Consider the following 26,704-nt stretch of genomic DNA (forward strand, 5'->3'; position numbering starts at 1 on the left):
AGGCGTATTTTGTACATAACTAAAACCATTTGTAGTTTTATTGATATTTTGTGGAGTTCACATATTTTTTTTGTACAGCAAACATAACACTGTAGGCCGCAAGAAGCTGCAGCACTATTGTTTAATAGCAGCAAGTTATATTTTTATCAGGGTATGTGGACAATAAATAGTCTGTTTCTTTGGATATGAATGTCTAAAATGAATTTCTGCTGCAGCTTCATAATGTGATAGCTATTTTACAGAGCTTATACACAAAAATATATATGCAATCTTTTGTCTATATTTTATACAAATACAACAGTAGTTTGTGAATACATTGTAAAGTACATATACATGATAAGCAACACAAATTTCCATATCACAGGATAGTAATTTTAAATGAAATACACAAATTCAGTCTGGAATGCATTTTTCTATTTTGACTCAAAATCTGTATAATTAAAACATTTTAGCACACAAGTTCAAACATTTCTCACTATCTAAAAATATAGTTTCAGCAATCCAAGTCTGTTTCAGGTGTCATCCTTTTTATGTTAATTCCCAGTTTGACAATATTCAAGGGCTTTTAGAAACAAGTATGTTCTTCACTTCACACCATATCAAAAGCCCTTTCATTTCTAGTTTTGATGATAGGTTTATTTGGGCATAATTTGATATGTCCAAGTTTCTACTTTTTGCAAGTGTGTATGAAAAAATTGTGGTATACAAAATTCATTAATGACAAATTAAGTCACAGTATAAAAATATATCATACATCTATAAATCTAGTATAGGCCTTTCTCTATGGATAAAAATACATCAGTCTAAATGAGACAGGGAGATCTGTAGCACCATGAGAGGAGTTGTATCCCAAGTTATATTAGCAGCATGATCCACTATAATATATTTGCAGGAGTGTTTCTGAGAAGATAAAACATTCATTCTGGTTCAATTGTACCACTGATGCTTATACTGAAAAGTCTTTGCATGCAGTTAACAATAGTTCTATGTTAATTAGGGTTAAATACTTATTAAAAGACAAGGCCTTTCAACACATGAGCACCCTTATAAAGGTGAAGGGGTATGTTAATCAACATGAATTACTTTAAATGATCTCTAATGTCAAATGGGTGGCTAACTTACTGTATACTAATATGATGTTGATAGGCAGCTGTCATTCATTTACATTTAATGTAAATGTAGAGATCTTAGTACTAGGAGGCACATCATTTTAAACTGATCAACCAGTGTATGAGACAAATAATTAAGAGCTTCATCCTTCTCATTATATTAATAGCCACAAGATTCACTATGTTGAATTTCAACAACAGCATCATGGGGCAGGAAATCACACTTCAGTATACTGTTTATTAACATTCTGAAGCTTTCTTCAAAATCTTTCTATGAATAATGGATAGAATAAATTCCACTGAGCTTAAAAGATATTCCAAATAAAATGTACAGGGCTGAGCTGTTAGCCTGAAATCCTGTGCCTAATTTCACAAATGTAATTTCCACTGCGTTGTATGGGACTCAGCTAACAATTGTGGAAACGTGACTGCAACCTCCAAGTTCTATGTATACACTTAAATATGGTTAACCACTCAATTATTGGACTGATATTAAATGGCAGTAGAAGATATTGTTGAAACATGTAAACCTAGGAATCCACTGTAAAACTCTTTAAAAAGACACACTGGTTCTGTGCAATAGAGCAAATTGATAAAAAAAAATACTTTATGATGTACCTGTTAATAGTTACACTGTTTACCATCTTGTACCCAAAGCATTATACCAAAGGCCTGCATATGTCATCTAATGGCACTTGAAAAAATTATAATAGATTTTTTTAAAAAAACAGAAAGCATAACCTGCAAGAAATTTTTTATAAGATTTAGATTTTTGTTTTGAAAGTGCTATATCTTGTATTATGTGTAACACAGAAATTGATCGAGCTTTAGTTTAAAACACACACACACACAGCGTAAAATACATATAGAGCTCACTAGGTAAAAGATCCTGAAAATATGTACTCTTAACATTCATTATTAGCTTAATAAAGCAATCAGGTCTGGCTCATGTTTTAGTCAGTATATGGTTTTTGGAAACCTCTACTGTCAAATGAATAAATCACTCTATTCCACAATTCACTACTAATAAAACATAAGCAAATTATATATATAATATTTTTAAATCCATAGCATACAAAGTGTGGTGCATGAGCAGCCAGCACACACAACACTTCATTCTTAAGAGTTAACCTGGTAATTATAAAATAGGCTTTAAAATTGACATTTTAAAGTTGCCAAACAATGTCTCTGCTTAAATGATAGTCATAAAGCACTAGTGTGTAAATAACGCCTACACTGTCATTCTGCTTCCATATATTCATACATCTTCAGTGACATTCACACAAGGTGTAGCCATCTTCCAAAGTACTAACTGAATGAGGTTCAATATCTTGTCTGAAGTTCTATTGCTAATTTGAAATGCACCTGTTCTCTAATTAATCCCATTTCGGAACCTGAAAGAACTGCCGTAACAATATGGACCTTTAATGTGGATCAAAAATTACTGGAAAAACTAGTTCTTTTTTTAAAAAAAATCAAGTTAACCAGCAACTAATACTGAAAGCAGATAACATTGTTGTAACATGCTTTACACATACCAACCCTGTCAAAAACTATAAGTAATGTAGTGGTAAATATGAAAAACTGATAGGTTAAAATTGGTTCATTTCACTTCTGTAATGAGTGGATTTTTTTTCAACATTTGTCTGATGACAGTATTTTCCCAGTAACATAAACAATTATGAGTAAGTAAAAAAACTGGGATAAAGACAATGAGGCCTGAAGGTGCCTATTCTGTGTTGAGGTGTTGAAAGTAATCAACATCTACAAAAAAAGCACATAAGGACATTTACATTTCTTGTAGAATATGACTCCTTGAAAAGATAAAGCCTTTTCCTTTCTGATGCCCCACTCCCGGGATTAAAATAATGGTGCTAAAAGGCTGGAAAGCAATATTGAACAAATCATTCCATTAAAGATATATTTTAGCAATCTGTTTCATAGAAACTAAAGGAAGCAATCATGCAGCAGAGCTAATGTCTACTTTGAGAAAGTATTCTCACAGCATATTGGAGCAGCTTGCAAAATTTGAAAAGGTATCTTCCTTATTAATACATCCTTATTTTAATGCCTTTGGAACAAAACACTTATAAAAAGTTACTATTCAGTAATAAAATTTAAATACATCAGTATAAAAGAGTAAAATCATACCTGCATATTGCTCCTACGATAAAGTAGGAACTTATGATACAAATACTGGGAGCCAAAGCTCCTTAATGGGAGCAACTTTTGTTTCTGCGAAGTATATTTCCTTTAACTACTTAAAACTCATGTATTTATCCACACAAATGAATATAGTTATATGATTTTAAAATCTTCTAAATGTATCAGTGGATATAATGTTTGGAAAGTTATAGCAAGACAAGATTTTCCATTTTTATATCACAGTTTTTCCTTCTTTTGGTTATTGGGAATATAAGAATGTGTTTTGAAAAGGAAAAGCAATTTGACATACAGCATGAATAGCTGTTTTGCTATTACTTTTTCTAAATATCCTTGAATATTAAGTAAAAGTGGCATAAGCAATATGCTTTTACTTCACTCCTGAGAGTCCTGCTTTAAATTCTTGGCATTGAAAAAAATCACTAGCCAAATACCCAGGTGTGGTAAGTAAGATTACCATCGAAGTTCTTGCACAGGGACAATACACGTCACGAAATACAACTCAAAAGGGATTACCTCCATTGAAATTATGGAAAAATATATTTGTGGACTTACATTCATTTTCTAACTTCAAATTAATAATCAACAACTTGGTTTGGCAGACTTTGACTCATCTTTTAAATCAGAATTGGAAATGATAGATACTTACAGAATGAGAAACCAGAACATTTATATTTCAAGGTAAGCTCTTAATTTTGTCTCTATTTAGAGTTGCCAATAAGGCATACTTCTTTTGCCAAATCATACTTCTTTGTAATTGCACTTAAATGAGAAATATATTTTCCTCTCTAATTTTGTGAAATTATTTAAGAAAAAGTAGTAGGTCCTTCAGACCATCTAAGAAGTCTACATGTAAAAACTGTACAATTTTTTCATACAGGGGACAAATGTACTTATTTATAAACCACTGTTTCAAGTCATGAACAAGACAAAAGTCATTTTCTAAATTTTTCATGAAAGTATCTTATTGTTTTGTTCTCTCTTAAAATTATTAGAAGAGTCACATTTCATTAACAAAAAGAATTATCAAATCTTAATGAAGCTTTAAAACAAGGGATCCATAATATTCTGGAATATTTTTAATACACTTTTTTTAAATGTGTGGATCTATTGGCAGTGAGAATACAGATTGCTTTAAAAACCGGAGTAAACAACTGTGAATGAACACATTCAAACTATTTTAAAAGTTAATTTGAATTTTATACTGGCTTAATGAGACTGGTACTGTACAAAAGTAGATTTACAAATGACATAGTAGGCACTACAGTATTTAAAGTCATCTAAGGCATTTCTACAAACTTGTCACAAGGCCATTTTCTCATCTTACTGGAACGCTTGATGAAAACGTGGTAGAGTTGTGGTTGTGTTTAGACTGCTAGTGAAAGCTGCAGACAATGAATGAAGAGACCCAAGACTAATACCATTACTAGGGTCTTGTAGGTCTTGTGCCTGTGGAGGAAGCTGAGTCATAGATGAGTGTGCCTCCTCTTGTGAGTAACTCATTCCAAGATTTCCCACAGAAACAGAAGGATTAAAAGGAGGTCCATTTACTGGTATAAAATTGAATAACTGAGAGAAGTCCAGTGATGGGGTGCTTAGAGGTTCACTTATAGAAACAGAACTTTTGGAAAGAGAAACATCCCCAGATCCATCATCTAGTGGACCTACTTGAGGATCCAACCCTAATTTAGATGATGACGCTTGAGACTCTTGGGATGAAGAAGGCATACCACTTTGCAGTTCCATTAAGTAACTCTCCATTTCCCCTTTCAATGGCTGGTCTTTCTCAGTCATAGAAACTGTATATGAGGTAGAACTGAGTGGATATTTTAAAGAAAGCTGGTGAGAAGGGTGGATAGATTCCATATCTATTGGACAAGGCATTCCTAAAGGTAATGATGTGGCAACCATTTGGTGTGCAGATGTTGAACTCTGCATGGACTGAATTTGTGTATTGTATAGATTTAATTGTAGAGTGTTTGTAAATGGCTTTGATGTCAGTTCAGTGGAAGATAAAGACATCACTGGAAGCAGCTCGTCCTTTATAGGCACAGAAACATTGCAAGTAAATGGGTCAAGAAGGTCCATTGGCTCTGTTTTCACCTTCAAAAGTTCTTGATTATGACTTTTCTTCATATGCCGTGTTAGGTGATCCTTCCGGCCAAATCTCTGTGCACAATACTGACAGAGGAAGTCCTTTCTTCCAGTGTGTACTACCATGTGTCTTCGGACATCCTTTCGGGTGTAAAACCGTCGATCACAATGTTCACACTGGTGCTTTTTCTCCTTCACTCCACCTGATGATTTGCCAGCATGGGTTTTTAGATGCTCCAGCAGTACCCCTGTGCTTTCAAATGTCTGCAAACATACTTTACAGTTGAGATCACCACTTGTTGCAGCATGCAAAGCCAGGTGACGCTTAAATCCAAGCTTCGTATTGTAGTTCTTTCCACATTCTTCACACTTAAAGGCCTCTTTATTGGGATTATGTGTATGTAGGTGATTCTTTAGATGATCTTTTCGATGAAACATTTTCTCACAATAATTACACTTGTGGGTTTTCTCAGGAGAATGAGTAGCCATATGCCTTTAAACACAGATATATTCTGTAAGTATTTATTTTGACCAGAAGGTACGCATGCTCATTTTTTATGGTACCGAAATACTAAATATTTTTAAAAGGAATTTTACAGGAGACATGTCACTATAGACAGTATGTATCATACTAAAATGTAGTAACAGACATTACAAGCTAATTTATTCAACTGATAGTTTGATGATTTTAAGTTACATTAACATTTTATTATGTATGACTACTTTAGTTATATCCATACCCAAAATGCTCAGTCCATTCACTTCTTTGTAACAAGTTTATATAACTGAAAATATTTAAATTTTTCTCTTCAAAAACACACAAATATATTTGTTTATAATATTCTGTACTGTAGTTTATAATTGTACAATTTGATGTCTAAATTAACATTTCCTCCCAGAAAAATCAGCTGAGGTGTACACAGATATATATTAAAATGGCCAACACATAATATAATCTGAAAAATAAATAGAGTTTAATACCTTAGTAATTTGTACTTAGAAACAAAGGCCTTGGTGCAGTCTTGTTGTGTGCACTTGTAGGGCCTCTCTCCTGTGTGAGAGTATGAGTGAACCTTTAATTTCTCAACACTGTTAAAGGCCTTGTCACACAGTTGGCAAGGAAAGTTTTTTCTTGGTTTGGATTCACCACGCTTACGTTTCCCTGAAGGGACTTTCTGGGTATCTCTTACTTCTGACAAATCACCAGGAATGACAGTGGCCATCGCAGCCTAAACCAGGCCTTCTTGTTGGACACTTGGGAACTGCCCAACTCCACTAAATGATTTAGCTTTAGATGGCTTCTCAAGTTTCATGTGGTCGTTAAAGAAAGCAAAAGGGGACTGGAAAAAAAAATAAGAAACAACTATTTGTAACTACACTTAATTTTTAAGTTTACTTGCTATGTGATGCTTTTGAATAAAGCATATATAAAATTAGGTTCAGCTGGTCTAATGTAATATATGTAGGCGCTTTTTAGACTATTTATTACAGCTCAAAATTCACTGCTCAGGATGGACAGATCCACATGTACTCCGAAACTACCTCATACATGCTTCGTAGCCTTTTGAACTAATTTAGTTGTGTTTCATTAAATTTATGCAAAAAAAAAAATCAACCTGGCTATCATATACTTCTAAAGGATTGTCTGAAGCACAATATAGTGAAAAATGAATGTTATATGGTACATCAATATATGGAAGTAATACTACAGAACAGTAGGAAGATCTGCATGTTTGAAGGATCTCATGTTAATATTATTATTAATTTTACTTCTATATTTCTCTTCTTCCCATGCAAGCCCTACATGGTTTGCAAGAGAATTAGAATAAATAAAGCCATCTTATAAAAGCAACAATCTGTAAAAAAAAAAAACTTTATATAAAAAATAAAAAGAACAGGCAATCCAAGCTATTCTTATTGTTAATTTATTTTAATCTAGCCAAGCTTTTTCTTTGACATCTTATCATCGTGAATACAAAGACTTTTAAAAATATGGTGAGAATATTCACAGATGCAGATCCTCCAGCTTTATTCTGAAGTGATATAGTCCTCAGTGAGCTATCCCATGGATTTTTTTTTTTAAACTATGAAAATGGCCTAATATTTACTAGCTAGTTATTTAAATATCTTATATCCAAGTTACCTAAACCTGAGTATTAGTACTATAGGCACTGTGCAACTGCTTTTATTTTATAGCATCACTAAGATATAAAATTAAAATGGGATCACAGATAGCAAGGCCAAAGAAATAGATTGGAATAAACTGACAGATACAAATAGTTTAAGAAAAGACAAACATAAGCATAGAAGATGCCATAATAAGCTGAGTAAGACCTATCTTAGTTAAATTATTACTTACAAATTTTGATATATTTCATGCTCAATCTTCATAACTGGCTAATCAATTTGTAAAATGTCTGATATCTTAAAAGACATATTAAAAATAATAAAAATCAGTTCTACTTCCTGGAAAAAGGGAGGTTTCTTGTAGAAAACTTAAATCAGCCTCACATTATTTTTCTTCCCGATTCTTTAACTTCAATTTTAACTAACTTCAGTCTGAGGTCTGAGCAGGGAATAATGTGGTGAAGTGAAAACACCAGCTTCCTTGTGAGCAACCCATTGTTGCAGAACATCAGTGCCTGCAGAGCATAAAGGCTGCTCTGAAGGAAGGGCAAGTGTGAGGATTTGGAGAAGAAGGTTGAGGGAGATGGCAAGAACCAAAGAATGATGAAGAGAAGCCTACAAAGAAAGCACCTGTTGGATTATCCTTATCAGGCCAGTAGAAATAAATTTCTCCCAACCTGCACTGCCTGGCTGGGACTCAGCATATTGCTGAGAAAAAAGTTGGTTCCTCAAGCTGAAAATGCTTCCTCACAGGAAAGGAAGGCAGCCAGAGACTATACAAGTAAGGAATTGCTTATATACCCATAGTGGAGGCTGTTGGTGCAAGAGCAGGAGATCAAGCCTCAAACTATTATGCCAAATCTGTTTACTTTCTTGGTTAGACATTTTATTTTGAATGTTGATTCTTGATTTGGACTGCTGAAGCTCCAACAGTCTGTTTTTGTTTTTAACCCCTGTCCCTGGATGCTCAAGAGGCTGGGGAGAATAAATTTCAGCAGGATCTAATCTTTGGAGAATCCAGTGTTTGCTTTCTGTTAGTTGCTAGTCAGCTCCCCAACTCTTTTGTCTACTTGGGTCTCTACCATAAACACAAGATAGAATCTAACTAGAATACCTCTGTGGACATAAATTTCAATCAATGGAGTGTAATAGAATTTTTTTCTTTTTTTCTCTCTCTTCCCTTTTGATGTCAAAATCTGTTCTGGGAATTTATGGATCTTCTAGAGAGATTTACATGCTCATGGTGGCTACAGAGGAGGAACTAAACATTCCTCTCCCCTTTTTGCTGGTCACTGATTTTTGGGGGGATATAGTTTGATTATATCCTGTATACTGATTCACAGATTTAGAACCTACAATAAATTGAGTTTAAGAAGTTCTTCATTCCCATTTTTCCCCTTGCAGGCCAGGTTTCCACATGAACAAGGCAAGATGTTATTCACTGGACTGTTGAGTAACAGAAAATTATAATCCATCCCATATTGTTCAATAGGGTTATCAAATATTCAGAGATATCTTTAGAGGGGCAGAGGTACCACAGAAGTAAAGAGGGGAAATTTTTTTCCATATACTGCCTTAGATTAATTTACTATGTGATCCTAATATACTCTGCTAGCAGCTGCTACTGCTGCATAGGAAGTATACAATCAATGTAAAGTTTTTCCTTTTTACATTATAGCCTCTGTGAGACAGTCTAAAAGGTGACTAATTGCAGTAAGGGAGTAACTAATGGCAGTAAGTAAATAACTCTTTTTAAATATAAAAAATTAAATTTTTCTTAAGGAAACAAAATTCCTAAAGAATGCATATTTTAAAATCCAAAAGTTATAAAAATACTTGACACAAAAACTGTTTTATAGGTGTTCACACAAATATCCAAATATTCAACACTTTAGCCAAAGACTTTCTCAGGGTACTGCATAGATAATTTTCATTTGATCTTAAGTAGACAATTAGAAGTATTATGTGAGTTTTAAGTACATGGATATTCCTAGCCCGTCAGATTTAGTCTAATTGCAGTTAAATAGGTTATAGAAGTTTTATTTAGCACTTTGCAGCAACAGTGATGTATTCTTTATAAAGCTGACTTAATGCTATGAGTAGTAAAACTGCAGATATAACATTCATTATTTAACTCAAAAAAGATGAAGAAATGGCTATCTAAAGAAGGGGAAAAAAAATCAAGTCCACGGGAAACTATTGATTGCCTAATCACAACTAGCCATCAGAAAAGCCTGAAGTCATCCTATAAACTTAAGTACAGAACGGTTGGGTTATTTATTGGTAGCAGAATTTGATATATAATTTGTATTTATCAAGCACAGATTTGGTCATATCTTAAACAATTCAGTATTACAACTGACATGTTAATGGGAAAGGAAGAACACTGAATATTTCCAATGATAAAAAAGTAACTGATAGCTGTCTTAAAGCAATAGAAGGCCTAGCTTTTATGACAACTGAATCTTCAGCAAATTAATAATATTGATATATATGTTACACAATAAATTTAACATCTCCTAATTCAATTAGTCTGTACAAGAATCTGCAGTTGTTCTAATTATATGTCAAGTTAGCAAAACAATCAATCAATCACAATAAAAGTGAATTTAAAATAAGCTAGCCTGGCTAGCCATCTAAGTTTTCCTTATTAACACTAATGCCTATTTAACTAATGAAGCACAAAAGATGTGGAACTAAGAAGTAAAACACTCTAGATTCTATTATGGTCATGATTAAAGAACATAGTGCAAAACCTGTGAGTAAGCAGGAAAGAAAAATAATAAAATGCAAGAGATTTTTACAGAATTGCATTATGGAGCAGGAAAGAAAGGACAATATCTTGTATTGCTCACTATTTTCCCATTAGTTAATCTTCAAATTCTTAATAATATATGTATATTAGATTGTGATGGCCAACAGAACCCTTGCCCCTTAGACACTGCTTTTCCATTTCCTAAATTAGCTCTCCCCAACATATTTTTTCCTATCCATATTTAATACTGGTCTTCAAACCCAGCTGGGATCAAAGCTTTTTAGAAGATACAACTAGGGCAATGAATTAAACTCTTCTTTCTTACCATGTCTCCTCTCCTTTATGTTCACATTAGGTGGCTTCAAACTGGGTTCAGCAGAGTTTCATTGGAGAAAAAGGGACAGTGATTTTCACCAATCCATCCTTCCCACTGTAGCCCCTGCAAAGGCTTAACAGGGAAGTGATCCTATTGGTTTAAGTCTGCCTTCTTTTCCCCAGTGCACAGTATACACCAACAAATCTTCATTCCCTCAAGAAGAGTAGCATAATGTTCACAGAAGGACACATCTGTGTCTTATTCATTGCATCTTGGAGCTATGCAGTATATGTTCAAGTATACTAATATGGTATATAAGAGTCTCAGGTTCAGATGAAAAAGGAAGCATTTTATTTTAAATACATGAAAATATATGTAAACCAGGTATTTCATTTACATGCTTCCGGTAATTCTATCTGGACTGGAGACAAAATCTGAACCAATTCAGTAAACTGCAGATGCATTCCTTAGAACAGGGGTCAGCAACCTACAGCCTATGGGCTGGATGTGGTCTGCTACCCAAAATCATGCAGCCTGTAGTCCCAAAAAGATACATATTTACCCAACCCATGAGAGAAAGGGAGAGAGCACTCGTTGCCTCCTGCTTTAAAATTTAATGACTGAATTAACTATGTTATTCAAATGATAATAAAATTCAGAATTATGGGTTTGTTTGTTTTTTAAATAAAAGAATTTTGGTGGCCTGGATCCAAAGAGGTCTGTGCATATGCAATACCTGAAGAGAAAACTGATACTCCCTTAAAACTACATTATTGAATACTGCTCCAGATAGTGATTGGTTTTCGAAAGCAACAGGGGTTTTTTGGTAGAGGGTGAGAAAATATATATGAGGAGCAGCGCAGGAAAAGATGATCAGAAAAGTTCTCATGTAAATGATGAACAACACGCATAGTCCTTTGAAGCCCAGCTGCTTTTGGTTGTGCTATCCCTAAGGTGAATTTCTAAATAATTAAAACATTCACTAGTTTATTATTTGTAGTTGTCAAATATTGCTAATTCAATTGTGGATGTACAGGCTGAGCAATGCAGACAATATTTAATATTGTTGCTCAAATATTACACTTCTCAAAGACCAGCTGAAAAAAATTTGAGCAATAATGCCTATTTCCAGCTTCAGTACATATTATTCACATTGGTTCTTTCACAACTGTAGAATGAATGATACAGTATCAATAACCATTTAAAATTATATTACAAAACAATACTTTCATATATATATATATTATACCATTTTAAAAGATGTTCATACTCAAAATAGTTTTATGGTAGCCTCTGTTCAGTGCACACCTGGTGATGGGCAACGAAGATAAACCTTCAGATTTTGGTCTTAACCAGTTCCACTGACATGTCTAGAAGTAAACCAGAATCCACTGCTTCCCATTTTTGCTGATCTGAAAAACAAAGAAGAAGGAGCTAGACATCATATGATTCAAGATAAATATTTAACACAATCTGTACTGAGTTACTGTTATGGCAGCCCAAGTGCTACCTTTATTTTATGAATAAAAAACTTGCCTTTCTATTTAAGCAATTTTCAGGGAAATAGCTGAACAAACCAACCATATAAACTCTTCATGCTAAAGCATCTTAAAGTTACAAAAACACTATATAGCAAAAAATATTTGCATAATCACAGCTCAGTGCATGAAATACTGCTATGCAAAACGTATCACTGTGTAACATGACCTGTTAAGATAAAAATCAAACTTGGAAATACAAACTGATGAGGAAAAAAAAAATCAGCCAATTCAACAGTTTCCCCCTGTCAAATGTAAACATGTATCTGAAGGTTAGTTAATAAAGATAATCAGCCATAATGCTTAAGAGTGGTTAAGGGTGGGAGTGGGAACCTTTGGGACTTAAGAATTTTAAAAAGGTAAATGAGCAATATAGTAAATTCCAACTGTTTCTCAGTTGATAACAAATACAATTGTTTAGAATAAAAATACTCTTGATGGGTGACTTTTGGCAAGTAGGTTGTACTGAGAGGATCCGGGATTGCATTGGAGTAGACGAGAATACAGGACAATGTTTTCAAAAATCCATCTCATGGGATATAATAAGTGATAAAAGTGAATGTGGCACCAATCCCATGTTTCCAGGGTTAAGGAAACCAATCAGGCCTGCTTTCATGACCATTAAATAATAGTCCCTTATCAGCAGACAGATATGGGGTTATGTGTATAAACTGCAGATTTAGATATATTTGTTTAGGAAAAGAAATTAAATATTTACATCCATAGTTAGAAAAAAGTTATTTCAGGAACATAAAAAGTTTGGCTGGAGAGAGAAGTGCCTACAAACTTATTACTGCATGAAAAAGCATACTCATTTTAAACTCTGACATTCAGTATAACTTTCACATCATGTAAACAGCAAAGCATTTTATTTTGTATTATGCCTGCTTACAATTAAGTTCTATCCCTCTGCATATTTCTTGGTCTGTCAGTCTCAATCTCTTTTCTCTGCAGGTTAGGTTAACCAACTACACCAAACCATAGATTGCAAATCAAGTATCATTACAACTACTGTCTTTCCTCCACCACCCTCCCACATGACACATAAATTACTTTACTGAAAGAAGCCTGTGATAATGAGAGTGTCCTCTATGGTCTTCAAGTTTTTCGATGCAACACCAAAGTTCTTCCCTAGGCTGCTTCTGGAATTTCTTGTTAAAGCATACTGTAGAAGCATGAAAAATGAACAAACATGATATATCACTCAAGCAAGATATTGAAGCTTAAGGTATTGGTTTAAAAATAATGGTGTGGTGACTCATACATTCAATGCTTTCCTTTCCCATGTATTAAAGAAATATCTCCAATGACTTCTATCATGAGTAAAACATTCAATATATTCTGCATTTATCACTTTTATTGAAATAGGTAGAACTTGGTGGCTAAGAAAGGAAAGCTGGGGAAAAGCAAAAGAATTCTTTACAACAATATGACTTCATATAAGTTCACAATGAGATATATTGCTCACAGTTAAGGACAAATAAGGACAAATCTTAATATCTTTCACTCTGTTTGATGCATTATGGGATCGACAATACCATGTCCATGCATGGACCATAACAATTCTCTATCATGTCTATTAATTATAATCTATTTGACAGTCATGATAATGCAGCCATTGGTTTCCTTGACTATGAAAACCTGTCATCAAATTTAATTTCATGATACGTAGAACTTATAAAATATTACAGTATGATTCCTTTGCAACTGTGGGAATTTTCTAGCAAGAGAACTCTATCACAGGATTCACACAATCCCCAAACCCCCCAACCCCCCATTATAGCTTAGCATAATGTGTGAATCCAGCCTTTCAGAATAATTAAAAGAAACTTTAAAAGATTCATTACATATCACCCTTCACTATAAATGGTTAAGAATGCACTCCTGCTGCAAGTGGCAAGAACAATGACTCTAACTTGCTAATTATTTAAGGCTGTTGTCTGAATATGAAGTATTTCTGATCTCCTGCAAACTTTAGTATGTATCTGTGACTTACAGTGGAACAGTTTAAAGTTTCCTACAAGTAGCGTAATCTAATGTTCAGACAACATGCTTAGTCATTTTGTAAGCCAGTCTGCAAGCAGCACTACCTGGCTGCTTATGACATAGCAAGATAGTTGGCTAGACAACTATCTAGCTTCAAACACTTCTGGGCCATGGGTGGATGCACGCTTCATGCTCTCACATCCAGCCTGCACAGCCTCTTTTCCTCAACCCATCCTGCTAGCTGAAAAAGACATTCTCATCTCTCCAGTCATCCCGAACATCTGTCCGATCTAAGCACAGGAACTATAGTGTAGGGGCTAAAGGGCCTTTGGTTGGATTCACATATCATGCTAAAATGGTTTGTCTGGTTTGTGTTGAAAACAATATATGGAAGAGGAACCTCTAACTGCCCAAATACGTCTTCATTCTTATGAAAGTGACAGTACTGTGGTGTATTCCCTATTTCCTTGAGCAATAGGAAACTGTAGGGCATATTCTTATGAGATTATTATGGAAAGTCATGATGTTTATAGTATTTATCAATGTACAAAGCGAGAATGGGAGAGTTTTTAAAATGTCCTGACAGTTTTTAAAGAAGCATTAATTTTCCAAAAGCAAACATTCGTCTAAAGCAATTTCTCCCAAAGCTATTTTTTGTCAGCCAGCAGCAAAACTCAAAAAAAAAAAAATCTTCTGCAGCTAATTTAAACAACCAAAAGGCATCCAACCATGCAGGTGGAGTTGTTCAATGGCTCATTAAAGGATCTTTAATGACTATAATTCACCACTATAGACTTGGGGGGAAAAGCCTGCTGTATTCCTATAGTGGATAAAAATTTATTGTTTTATTTATATATCTTTTTCAGCCATGACAGATTCGCTATTAAGATTCAAACATTCCAATATATTGCAGAGACACAGAAGTTGCTCCTGTCTGCTCTTGTTTCATTCCAGATTTTAGATTTTTTATCCAAGTCAGAAACAATATGTTATCATTTGTTTCTCTAGATGCCTATGAACTGTTCCTGCTCTTCACACTATTCCTTTGGAAATCATTTCTTCTTTTGATGTGTATTTACAGATGTAAGATATCTGTCACAAGATGTCACTGTCACAAGGAAAGAACTAGGCTATTCTGTAATCCTAAAATTCTACCCACTTTTGGCCCTGCTTCTGCCCACCATCAGCTGAAGCTCCCTAACTGACTTTAATTAACTGTACATACAGGATAAAGGGATAGCTAATACTAGAGACAGATCTTGTACTGATCTGTAGTGCTGTTTTTATATTGTAAGTATATTATTTTTATGACTACTAGTGACCAGTCTAAAACCTTATCTGGAATAGACAAGAAATATATTTGTATTCAATTCAAAGGCTCATATTCCTTTTGTATTACTTTTGATCATTACTAAACCATTACCATCCACACTGAACAGTTAGTCTGTAATATTACTATAAAGTAGGGCTATGCAAAATACTTGAAAACTGCTTTGCATAAAATCTTGGCACAGCTGTAATGTATGGAAGGCTTGTGTAGCTGATTAAAAAATGGTCCACATTTGTATACATGTGTGTGCACAGGCAATGGTTCTCTGACTACCACTGAAGAGTCTGCATATGCGCACACATTCAGAAACCTTCATAGCAGCTGTATAAACCTTCCAAAGGACATGGCTTATTCATCCTTCCAGGAAAGATGTTTCATTCACACCGACACAAACTGAATGCTCTGAACAGCCCTATTACTTAGCTTCCGAATACCTTACATTTCTTTAAGTTTTAGTTTACATAACCAAAATTATAAGGTACCAGAAAACAGATAATCTGATTTGTACTACCCATTTACAATATAATCCACTGATATAAATATTTGATTGTTCTTTCAAGTAGTAAGAAAAGAATCACAAAAAGAGTCTTTGTTTCTTAAAAAGTCAGTGTGACTTCAAAGGTAATAATCAAATTAATAGTAATCTTCATTTTAATAGAAAAATTGGGGAGACAGGATACCCACTATTCACAGATGCCCATAAAATTTTAGAATATATTACCTGTGGTGACTTACATAATTGTATTACACAAATTACATGTAATCGAAATTGGTCCATTTCATAGAAAGTTTATTGCTTAGTGTTTTGGTAAATTGAAGTTTCACTGTAATTTTTTACATTCTAATATTTAAACTAAAGATACTTTAGATAACATACTTTGTTATTGTTGAAGAAAGCCCAACATTTTTTTACTTTCCTTAAACTTGAGACATAAACTAATAGAATTCTGATAACACATATTGAAATCTAGATAATATATAAATGCCTTGAATTCTAAACTTCTAGTTTTCCATGTTCTGCACATCTGTTGCACAAAGGACACAGATGATTCTCCAAGATAGAGGTAAATGATAGTGCTTGAGCTCACACCTACACTTTTGATTCTAAACTAATATCTCCATCCTCCAATTTTCTTTTATCTTCATTGAACACATAAAATTGCTTACCTAACAGCAACTAAGTTTTAAAAAGTTCTTGTTGGTACTATGGATTGCAGCTGGGAAGGGAAGACCTAATGAAAGCCCTAATGAAAATTCCTCACACTTCAATGTTGATTTTTTAAAAAAAGATTTGTATGCTAATTATTCTATTACCATACAATAATATCTAGTATAATCTTTATTTGTGGGTAGATGTCATTTAACTTGGTGGAGCTTTCTTCCAAGTATGCCTATAAGGATTGGGCTGCACAAAATAAATTCAAGACACTTTTACATAGATAAAAGGAGTTCAGCCTGAATTTCCTTGCTGAATTTGTTTGTTAAACATACTTCTATGCCACCACAACTCTTGGCAGCTTATATTAAGCTGGGTTGGGGAGGATTGACTAAGCCAGCTATTCCATTTACCACTGACAGGTAAAATATAACATTGTTCCTCAAATTAACTCTTTGTTTTCTTCTCTGTAAATTATGCACTTATATATAGAAAAATAAATTACTGCATGTAGAAACAAGCCTTGCCACATAAGCCACCTCAAAGTAGAAAATCTCAGGGAGTCCTCCACCAGCTATGATACTTTTGCAGGTGTTAAATTTTATAAATTCTCTTTCCATTCATATTATCAACATTACAGCAATGTTTATAAATCGTTTAACCAAAATTCTTCCAAGCAATGAAACTGAGATGAAAGTTATAATATTACCACATACTATATAAGCTCTTAAATACTATTTACTTCCAATAATCTCAGGATTCTTTGGACACAGACAATTCCCCACCTCCAATATTACAACTATTTAAATTGTATCTGTCATTTATATTACATTTCTCCCACCTGATAGTCACTATCAGGGAAAAAGGCCCGGATTCTCAGACTGAGGGTTCTTTTGGAACTACCATTGGCTGTGGAAGTAACCTAGACTGCCTTTGGCTAGGACATTAGTTACAAGGCTAACAGGAGACAGTAGAAACCAATAAAACCAATTTGCACTTTGCCCAGGTTAAAGGAGATTTCCAGGATCCAATTCAAAGTGCTGTTCTTACTTTAAAGCAGTAAATGGTCTGGGGAGAGATTTGGAAAACCTGGATCTATATGAGTCTTTCTGTGCCTTGACATTGTATCAAGAACCACATTATTGATCTATCTTTAAGACAGGTGAGCAACAGGGACAGAGACTTATAGGTAGGCCATATTTAAACTCTTTTCCAACTGATTTATAATTTGTTCTGTACTAAAGTTATAGTGACCTGCACCTCTGTTTATCAATAGATTATAAAATAGTACATTTTGAAAGAAATAAAACTTATTTCAGTTTTATAAATGACACCAGTATATATATTTGGAAATACAACTATTTATGCTGTTTTTCTGCATTAACACTGATAAACACATCAGTCACAAAAGCCTTCAGGGGAATGTCTGTTTTACATCTGATTTAACATTAATATTGCAAAAGGCAGAACTTTAAAATGAAAGTAGATTTTAACATGGTACATTATTAACTTTATCTAATACTGCATTGTCTGTTCATTATTTTATGAATTCCCTTTCTGTCTGTAGTTTTCTCAGCTTCCCACACCGTTTTCTCAGTCCCTAAAAACATTTTCAGGGCACAAAGACTGCAGAGTAAAGGAAAATGCCTTGGTATGTAAAAAAATTGGCAAGGAAATTTGGGATTCAAATCAATGGAATCATTTCTCAATTACATTTAATTCTGGCATTAATATATAAGAGCAGAGAGCTACTTAGAAAAAATTACATCTATATAGGACTGCTCACTCTCTTACTCAAAAACTAGAATGAGATGAAATTGCACTGTATGTCTGTGCATTTCAGACCTCAAAAACATAAAATGGATATGACAGTCATGAGATCCCATTAATTTCTTGTGGATACATGAATTTCCTAAAACTTCGGTAAAAGAATATTTTTTTCTGAACTTAGCAAGTTTCAACTACTTTAGTAAATATGAAAATTGTGTATTTTATTATACACAATTCCCATTAATATTGTCCAGAATACTATTTATCATATTAAGCAAGGATATTATTACTTAGGGAGCATCTGAAACACTCTGGCATAACTGAATATTTCAGCAAGAAAATACAATATAATGTGCCTTTTACTAATGGAAGATTTCAATCTAATTCAAAATTTGTTACTTAAGCATCTATACCAAATTCATTTACTTCCACAGAACCTGTCTGCCATCATACATTAAAAAAGGGGGGAAAAAACCCTTTATAAATGAACTGAGCAAGTGGTTTTGAAGAATTTTTTAAAACGTAGTTTGCTTGTTTTTTTAAAATACACACTACTTTGTTTTCTTTCTAGATGGTAAGTCACCTACCACACCAACAAGTAATCTTGTGGCACCTTAAAACTTAAATATTTTCTAGGGCATAAGCTTTCATTAATTGTAGACCAAAGCTTTTTTCCCCCCATAGTATATTTGTTAATGTTCAAGGTAACATAAGATTCTTTTGTTCTCAACTTATTCATTTACTACATCACAACAGCCGAAAGTAAAGATAACAATTTAAAGCTATGGACTATTATAGCACTAGCTTCATGGATAAAACATAAAAATATTTTACTAAAGGTATTTTTTCAATAGGTAATGTAAACTGAAACAATATGTAGACCCAGTTCATCAGATAGTTAAGTCTCAGAATTGGTCCCCATTTGGCTGTGGTTTATACTTTGCTTCCAACTCCAACTACTTGTTATTAAAAGCAACTTGTAATATAATGAAATCATAGATACTGGAATATAAGTTTCCCTTTAAATGTACAGTTCCTAACTTTATTACAATACCAAAGAAAGCTTTGTCTATCATTATTTTTTAAAGACCTGGAATCTTATATTAATATGAATTATCTGAAACCTTAGTATAATTAAGGAAATTCCCCATTTATATACCATATTAAAACCATTATCAACTGATTTCATCTACTAGAGATGAATACTATTTTTTTATGTAGGAAAGGAAAAATTATTCCAATATGAAGATTTCCCAGAATTATCCCTTTAAGCATACATTAAAACTGAGCAAAGTCCAAAATACAGTACTGTGCATAACACACTTTATATATCTTCCATTATAGGCTAGGTATTCAGGATGCTTTTGTATAAGGTTATTAAAAGCAAATTAATCATTTAATTTAAGAAACTGGAGAGACTAAAATGAGAAAATCAATAATGGAAAAGCATGCATCAGGAAGGAAGGAAGGAAGGGAGGGAGGGAAGGGGAGAGAGGGAGGGAGGGAGGGAGGGAGGGAGGATTACAAGGCACAGTATACATTCACAATTTAATACAACAAGGATCTATCCCTTAGTGAGAAAGAATAACACTGAACTAGAACAATGTTCTGGAGAAACTTGTTTATAACTTCCACATTTGAAATGCCATTCATGACAAATAGTTTTATACGTATATTTCATTCTATATACTTAGGAGGATGTAAGACAGAAAGAAAATAAGTTTACAGAATGTGTTGTACTTATTTTAACTTCAGAATGAACAGTGGATGAACAAGAGTAACAATATGATTTTAACATCTATGGGAAAAAACACAGTATTCCTAATCCAACATAGAGCTATTGTGCATTTACAGGACCATTAATTCAAATGAAATTTGAGATTACATAATAGTACATTAGACTGAAACATTATTTACAGAACATCCAATTCTATTACCTTTCTCTCAAGCAAAATCAGTCTTAACTGTACAATATCTGAGTGATAGAAAATTCTGAAATTATTTATACTTAACATGTATATTATAAATATATAGCCCTTCTGAACAACTGTGATTCTGCTGTATAAATTGCACAGTTCCTTCCCTTTGAAGATAAAGCCTCAAACAAAAATATATAGTTTAAAAAACTTTTCAGTATCAGTAAGGAAAAAATATAATTATATATACATTCTCAAAAGCATGTTATACAAATAATTGTGAAAATGTTAGAAATTGATTTTCAGAGATTTAGTTTTAGCTAAAAAATCCCCATTATTTTAGAATAAAAGTATTTTTCTACAAATATTTTCATGCATGTATCTAAATTTTTCCAGCCTATTGCAACTCATCTAAGTCTCAGTCATCAATTATTGTTCTGATGTCTTTATTAGAAAATCATTTCAACAATAACGTTCTGCATTCAGGATTACATTATGCCATTAGATACAACATGTATGTCATATAGTGTAACATAAAAAAGGGTACTTTTTTTCAACTTCTCAAAAGAGATGAAAAATACACAAAGACCTATTAAAATAGAAAATGATCCAGTTCATCCCATCGGTACATGGGTCATATTAGCCTTTTAAAAATTAATTTTAGCTGACAACTGCCTAAAAACTAATTTCCATTAGATACTTTTAATCTGATTTCAAGGGATATTCTGCATATACAATCCAAATAAGATTACAATACCTGATTCAAAAATATTTTCTCTTCATTTTTTCATTTTTCTCCCTTCAAAGTTTGCTTTACTTTACCCTCCTTCACTTTCCTATTTCTGTTTTTCCTAGTCTCTTGGCTCATTTAGCTCCATATAGAACAGCATACCTTTCAGTGAGATAGGAAATGATGCTGATATATATTATCTTGCTTCACATTTTTCTTTTGAAAAATTACAACAGGTGCCACACTTTCAATTATATCTTTTAACAGTTTTGGTATTTAGTGGTCTGGGGCAAAAATATATAAATACACACAATGTCATGGTAAGATGTTCATTTTGGAACAGAGATAAAGAAAACTTCCTAATTTTAATAAAACTATTTTTTTTCTACTTATGGGCTTCAGTTTTAAAATTTCTACAAAATATGAATAAGCTGTCCAAATTCTACACATTCACAACAACTTTGATAATGTAATTTTGTAGTAATATACAGGACAAAGCAATTGTTAGAATTTATAGGAAGTATAATTTTTACAAATATATTCAACATAGTTGTTTGAAGACCAAGGTCTTTCAAAAATTTACAGTATTATTTGAAAGTACTAACTTATATTATGGTTATCTTAGTACTACAGTTTTGGATATCTAATTGTTGTACAGTTATAGGACAGACCCACAAGTTCAGATCATATTAATGCATTATACACATAATTATATTATCCAATAGCAAGTAAAAATACATAAAGACAGTAGTTTTACTGTTTTTCAGAAAAACACTATTTTGTTTACTCTGGCTGCAAAAACCTGCATTATTGCAAAGAAAAAAACTAGTATACAACTGCATCTTGCTTTTATAATATAGACAATTTTTTGTTTGTTTCTAGCATCTTTTACTTAAAGCAGTAGCTGTCATATCAATTTTTAAACAAATTCTATGTCAGACAAGTACAAAATATATTGTTCACATGTTTCATTTATTCTCATAGAGAATTCTAAGACTTTTTAAATAGTAATTGGTTAAAGATGGTCAACAAGCCATGTGGACATTTATTAAATCCTTCTACTGAAACAAATGAATGATATCTACTTTCAGAAAAATATTCTCATCACTTAAGACATTTTAGCACCTTAGTGTGACTCATGGAATATTTGGATACTATAAACTTTTAACACATAAAGCAATTATTCACTATCCCTTTAAAGTTTAACATTAAGTGTAAAAACTATTAAAATTAAACTTATCAGATACAAATTATAATCTCCAAGTGTAAAGTACACAACTTAAAGCTATTTTTAAAAGCTTTTCTAAGTATAAAGCAAATTTACATAAATGACTCAGATAAATGTATTAAACTGAACAACTTAAATCTCTGTATCAAAAGAGTAAAATTATAGTGGAAATAAACCATTTTCATAAAATATTAGTAAGAGGATGAATATCTTAATTGAATTATTCATGCAGCAAGCACGAAAATCTAAGAGAAATTTAAAAGATTTTCTGGAAGAAAGTTGTATTATAGAGTAGCATGAAGAATAAAATGCACTGAAAAACTTTGAAATTTCTAAATGTTATAGCATATTAGATGGTGGGATTTTATAATTCAAGAATTTCAGAATCAATGTAACTTCATAAAACACTTTCAACTTTTTAAAAAGAATTGTAAGTTCCCAGTAATAAAAGATCTATATTCTTGGATATCAATGCAATTTTTAAAAGATCTAGAAATTCACCTGTTCTAAAAAAAAATGTTAGGCAATAAAATATATTCTAGAAACAAATACTTTTCTCAGTCTTTTAGCTTTAAATATATTTACAGCTAAACAACAAACACTCTAATTTAATTGCATTAAACATTTCCATAAATGGAGAACATTCATAAGACAGCAAGAAAATAAAATTCAGATTATATCTTTCAGAATAATTCATTTCTTTAACAATTTATCATGATATAAGTACACCTCATAAAACTATGCTCAAATACAGCATTAAATTTTCTATTATGAAGGGCAGATAGATTTCATTTGTTCCTCTGGGAAATTCAATTTAATGTAAACCTCTAGAGAATTCAAGAATTCATGCCCAAAATTCAGCATTAAGGTTAATGCCTGTGTTGAAAGTTTCTATGCATGCTCCACAAATGTCATAGTGTATCATATAAATTTAGGGTAACAGTGGAAGACTACAGGTTCAATTCCTACTTATTCCCCTATATTTACTTATGAACTTAGTGATTTAACTGGTAATTGAAAATTGCTATGTCCTGCAAACACCAGTCACTCAAGTGACCTTTTTAAAACACATGGCATGCATCAGCCATTTGCAAGTTTGTTTCCTTTGAAGTTATTTTTATGTATTTAAAATACTGTATCATGAAGCAAAAATAGGTAAGTCTTCAGCAAAAAGAGTTTATATAGCATCTTCATATAGACAGATTAATCTCTCCCCAAATGAACTTATTTATTCTTTCAAAATAATTGCAATGATAAAATTTTTAAAAGTGATACACAGGAAAACTTGGTGTTTTTGTGCAAAGGTCTTAAGCCACAGGATTATTCACAGTAAATACATTTACCCAACGAAGTGACAGGACATGTATGATCACAAGGCTATAATCCTTGAATTCAGTTGATAAGGTTGCTCATATAAAAGAAACACTAAATCAGATGTTTAGATGCACAAAATAAACACTGATGGTGTTTATCTCAAAATTCAGTTCATCCTTTTGAGCAGAATACCTATTTGAATTCACTTTATAATCTATATAGTATAAGAGCAAGTATGTTATATATATGTGTGTGTATGAGAAAGGCTAGGGCTGTTACAAATTTTTTCAGGTTCAGGTATACTGCTAGAAATTTTTCAAACATGTATGGTCAATTCTGTATCACAAAGACTAATACTGTTCACTTTAAAAGACAAGCAAACCTGTCATGAATAGTTCAAATTATCAGGTGTCTATCAACAACAAATACTAAAAAAATATGACCTGATTTCATTTTATATTGTATTTCAATGAAAACAACAGAGATATCATAAGCAAATGTAAAAATTTCACACACATCAGGTCTCCAAAATACACAGGCTGTTTGTCAATGTGCCATAGCCATATATTTTGACCAAGTTTGAATACTGTTCATAAAAACACATACTTTTACTTCACTTTAACTGACATCCCCCTCCCCAAATATTATCAATGTAAGTTATCAACTTTCTCATGCCTTCATTTGGATTTATGTTGATACAGTGAAAAAAAACAACTATATAATATGTTCCTCTGAGAAATTATAATGCTATAACTTGCAGAAATTATTTCAGGTTCTGCACATAACATTACAAAATCAATTGCCAAAGCACAACAATTTAATTTAAATTCAGCTGCTATACAGCCTTATGGCATCACAGCAAGTAAATACTTAGATCCAATCAACATCCATAGAAATCACCCTGGAACTGGTGCAACTCTGTCAGCTTAAGGAGTCATGGTCTGCCTTCAGAGTTTGATTTATAACTTTACATTTTAGTAAATCCAGGACAACTACTTTGCCTTAGCCAGAGATTTGACATAGGTGAGGATAGCTAAAAGAGGAGCTGTCTCTTTAAGATACCCTGCTCTGTCTCTGATCCCACGTGGAAACCAACATCAGCAGCACTTTCACATTAACATTAATGTGATGCAAGAGAATGCATCTTTTTTATCTGGAGAAAACTGCAGATTACATGCTTTGTAAAATACAAATCAAGTGAAATAAGTATGCTAGACCAAGTCACCGGTTCTCTCCCAGAAGAGACGATCCCACTACATGTATTTTCCGCCAATTCACTCTAAGGCACGCTGCTTTAACTCCGTATTATACAAACAGAATGCACTTTACAGAGAGGGACCCAAACACTGGGATCCATAATCAACCTAAAGATATTCCATAAACAGGAAAAGTTTACTTTTTTACATCGCAGATCTTAATTGGGGGAAAGACAGAAAGGCAACCTCGAGGTAATACATTTCGCGCCACCTCCCCCTTCTTTCATCTGTGCTTCCACCACCCCCCCACAGACAAAGAACAAGAAAAGGAAGGTACAACGTTTGGCAAATGTAGCAGTTACCTTCTTTGCAATCAGCTCCACATTGCCCCAAAGCTGTACAGCTCGTGCATTCCCACCTCCCGCCACCATTCAAGGAAGAAAGGGGGTTTTCACGTTCTCGCAGTGTCGGGAATGAGCTGTAAAAGGGCTTTTGCCTCTCTAAAGCGATCATCAACAACAAAAATAGGCATCAATTTTAACTCCTTGCTCTCCGAGAGTATTAAAAAACCACACGAGGGTATGCGGGTTCAGTGTGATCTTTTAGGGGGCAATTCGGAAGCTCGGGCGACTTGGGGATTTTTTTTAGGAATTTTCGAGCTATTTTTAATTTTGTTATATGCCTCAGTTCTCCCTCCATTTTGGTTGTTTATGATACTGACAACAAGCTGTCCCTGCTCTCTCTCCGGATCTCTCCTGCTTTCAGTTAACGAACCCCGCTCCCCAATGCTACCCACCCTCAACCTTGCTCGCCTTCATAAGCTCCTCTCCCGAACCACACGAGAAAGGAAGCGAAAGCCTCCCGGATCCGCCGAAGTCAAAAAGGAGGCAAATTCGTTTCTTTATGCTGCGGGGGGGAGCAAAAAAAAACTTTTGTCCAATAAAAAGAGGGAGAAGGGCGCTGGGTGTCCCAAAGTGACTCCAGATCCCCCCAAAGCTTCAGCTGCGGGGACCCCGGCGCCCCGTCAGGAAAGAGCAACCCTCTTGCAACGTTTCTGCGCAAAATGTGTCCGATTCGGCGCTACCGCTGAATTTTCATTAATTTTCTCTCATTTTGGGGCACCGCGGGCTCTAATGTCTTCCGCTCCTTCCTCGCTGCTGCTGCTGCTGCTGCTGCTGCTGCTACTGCTGCTGTCACTATATTCACAGCACAGACGCTGGAGCTCAGGGAAGGGAGGGGGTGGAGAAGACACACATACAGAGAGACGAGGTCGGGGGGGGGGACTTTTCTCCAAGTTTCTGCAAAACTCCCCACTTACTAAAACAAGCGCGCGCGGGAGGGGGCACTTCTTCACCGTTTCAAGAAACCCGGACCGAAGCAAAGGGGAGGGGGGGAGAGCGGGGAAGAACTCCCAGCCAAGGCTGGAGAAAGCGAGGCTTACTTTTAGGGTGCCTTCCCGGGCTGGACTCAGGGACCCCCCAAGAAGCTCAGAAGGGCTAAAAAGAGAGATGGAGCCGCGCAAACTTTCCCCATCGCTGCTCCGGCTGCTGTTGCTCCGCTCTTCGCGTCCCCCCTCCTCCTCCTCCTCCTCCCCCTCCAGTATTTAAATAACCCTAATATTTCCCTGCTGAACCCCGGCTGCAGAACCCCCAACCCGCAGCAGACTCACCCCGGGAGCCTCAGCATCCCTTCAGCGCCCGCTTCCCGCCTTTTACAGGGTTCTCCGATTTTTCTGTAATTTTTTCCCCATATTTCGGGCTGGACGCGGCGGGCCTGGAAATTGTTTGCTTTCCCCTCTTTCCAGCAGCCATTGTAGTGTATGCGCTGCGGTGCAGCTCAGCCTGCCGCACACGCCGCGCCCACACCGCCAGCCGCCCACACGCGCCGCGGGTTGGACACCTCCCCCTGTCACTCAGCCCTCTAGCCGCGCCCAGGCGGCGGCGCCTTTCGCGCTCACGGCTTGCCCCGTTGGTAGG

The 26,704-nt window shown here is 34.3% G+C and overlaps 1 protein-coding gene across 8 annotated transcripts; it reads right to left on the bottom strand.

Moving 5' to 3' along the window:
- Positions 1-26,579, bottom strand: PLAG1 (PLAG1 zinc finger). Of its 8 annotated transcripts, XM_088130673.1 has the most exons (5): positions 26,398-26,579; positions 11,873-11,976; positions 10,574-10,696; positions 6,348-6,706; positions 1-5,859 (listed from the first exon to the last, which is right to left on the bottom strand). In XM_088130673.1, the coding sequence occupies exons 4-5, from the start codon at positions 6,587-6,589 to the stop codon at positions 4,596-4,598; spliced, it is 1,506 nt and encodes a 501-aa protein (XP_087986799.1). In that variant the 5' UTR covers positions 6,590-6,706; positions 10,574-10,696; positions 11,873-11,976; positions 26,398-26,579; the 3' UTR covers positions 1-4,595. The 8 variants fall into 8 exon arrangements, with proteins under 8 accessions (XP_087986799.1, XP_007430280.1, XP_087986798.1 ...); XM_007430218.4 differs by lacking the exon at positions 10,574-10,696; XM_088130672.1 differs by lacking the exon at positions 10,574-10,696 and having other exon boundaries at positions 11,835-11,976.
- Positions 26,580-26,704: the final 125 nt, after the last annotated feature.

This window comes from Python bivittatus, unplaced genomic scaffold (assembly GCF_059951505.1).
Source record: "Python bivittatus isolate LINGU-HERP-01145 unplaced genomic scaffold, Pbiv_v1 ctg000840_np1212, whole genome shotgun sequence".
Classification (NCBI taxonomy): domain Eukaryota; kingdom Metazoa; phylum Chordata; class Lepidosauria; order Squamata; family Pythonidae; genus Python; species Python bivittatus.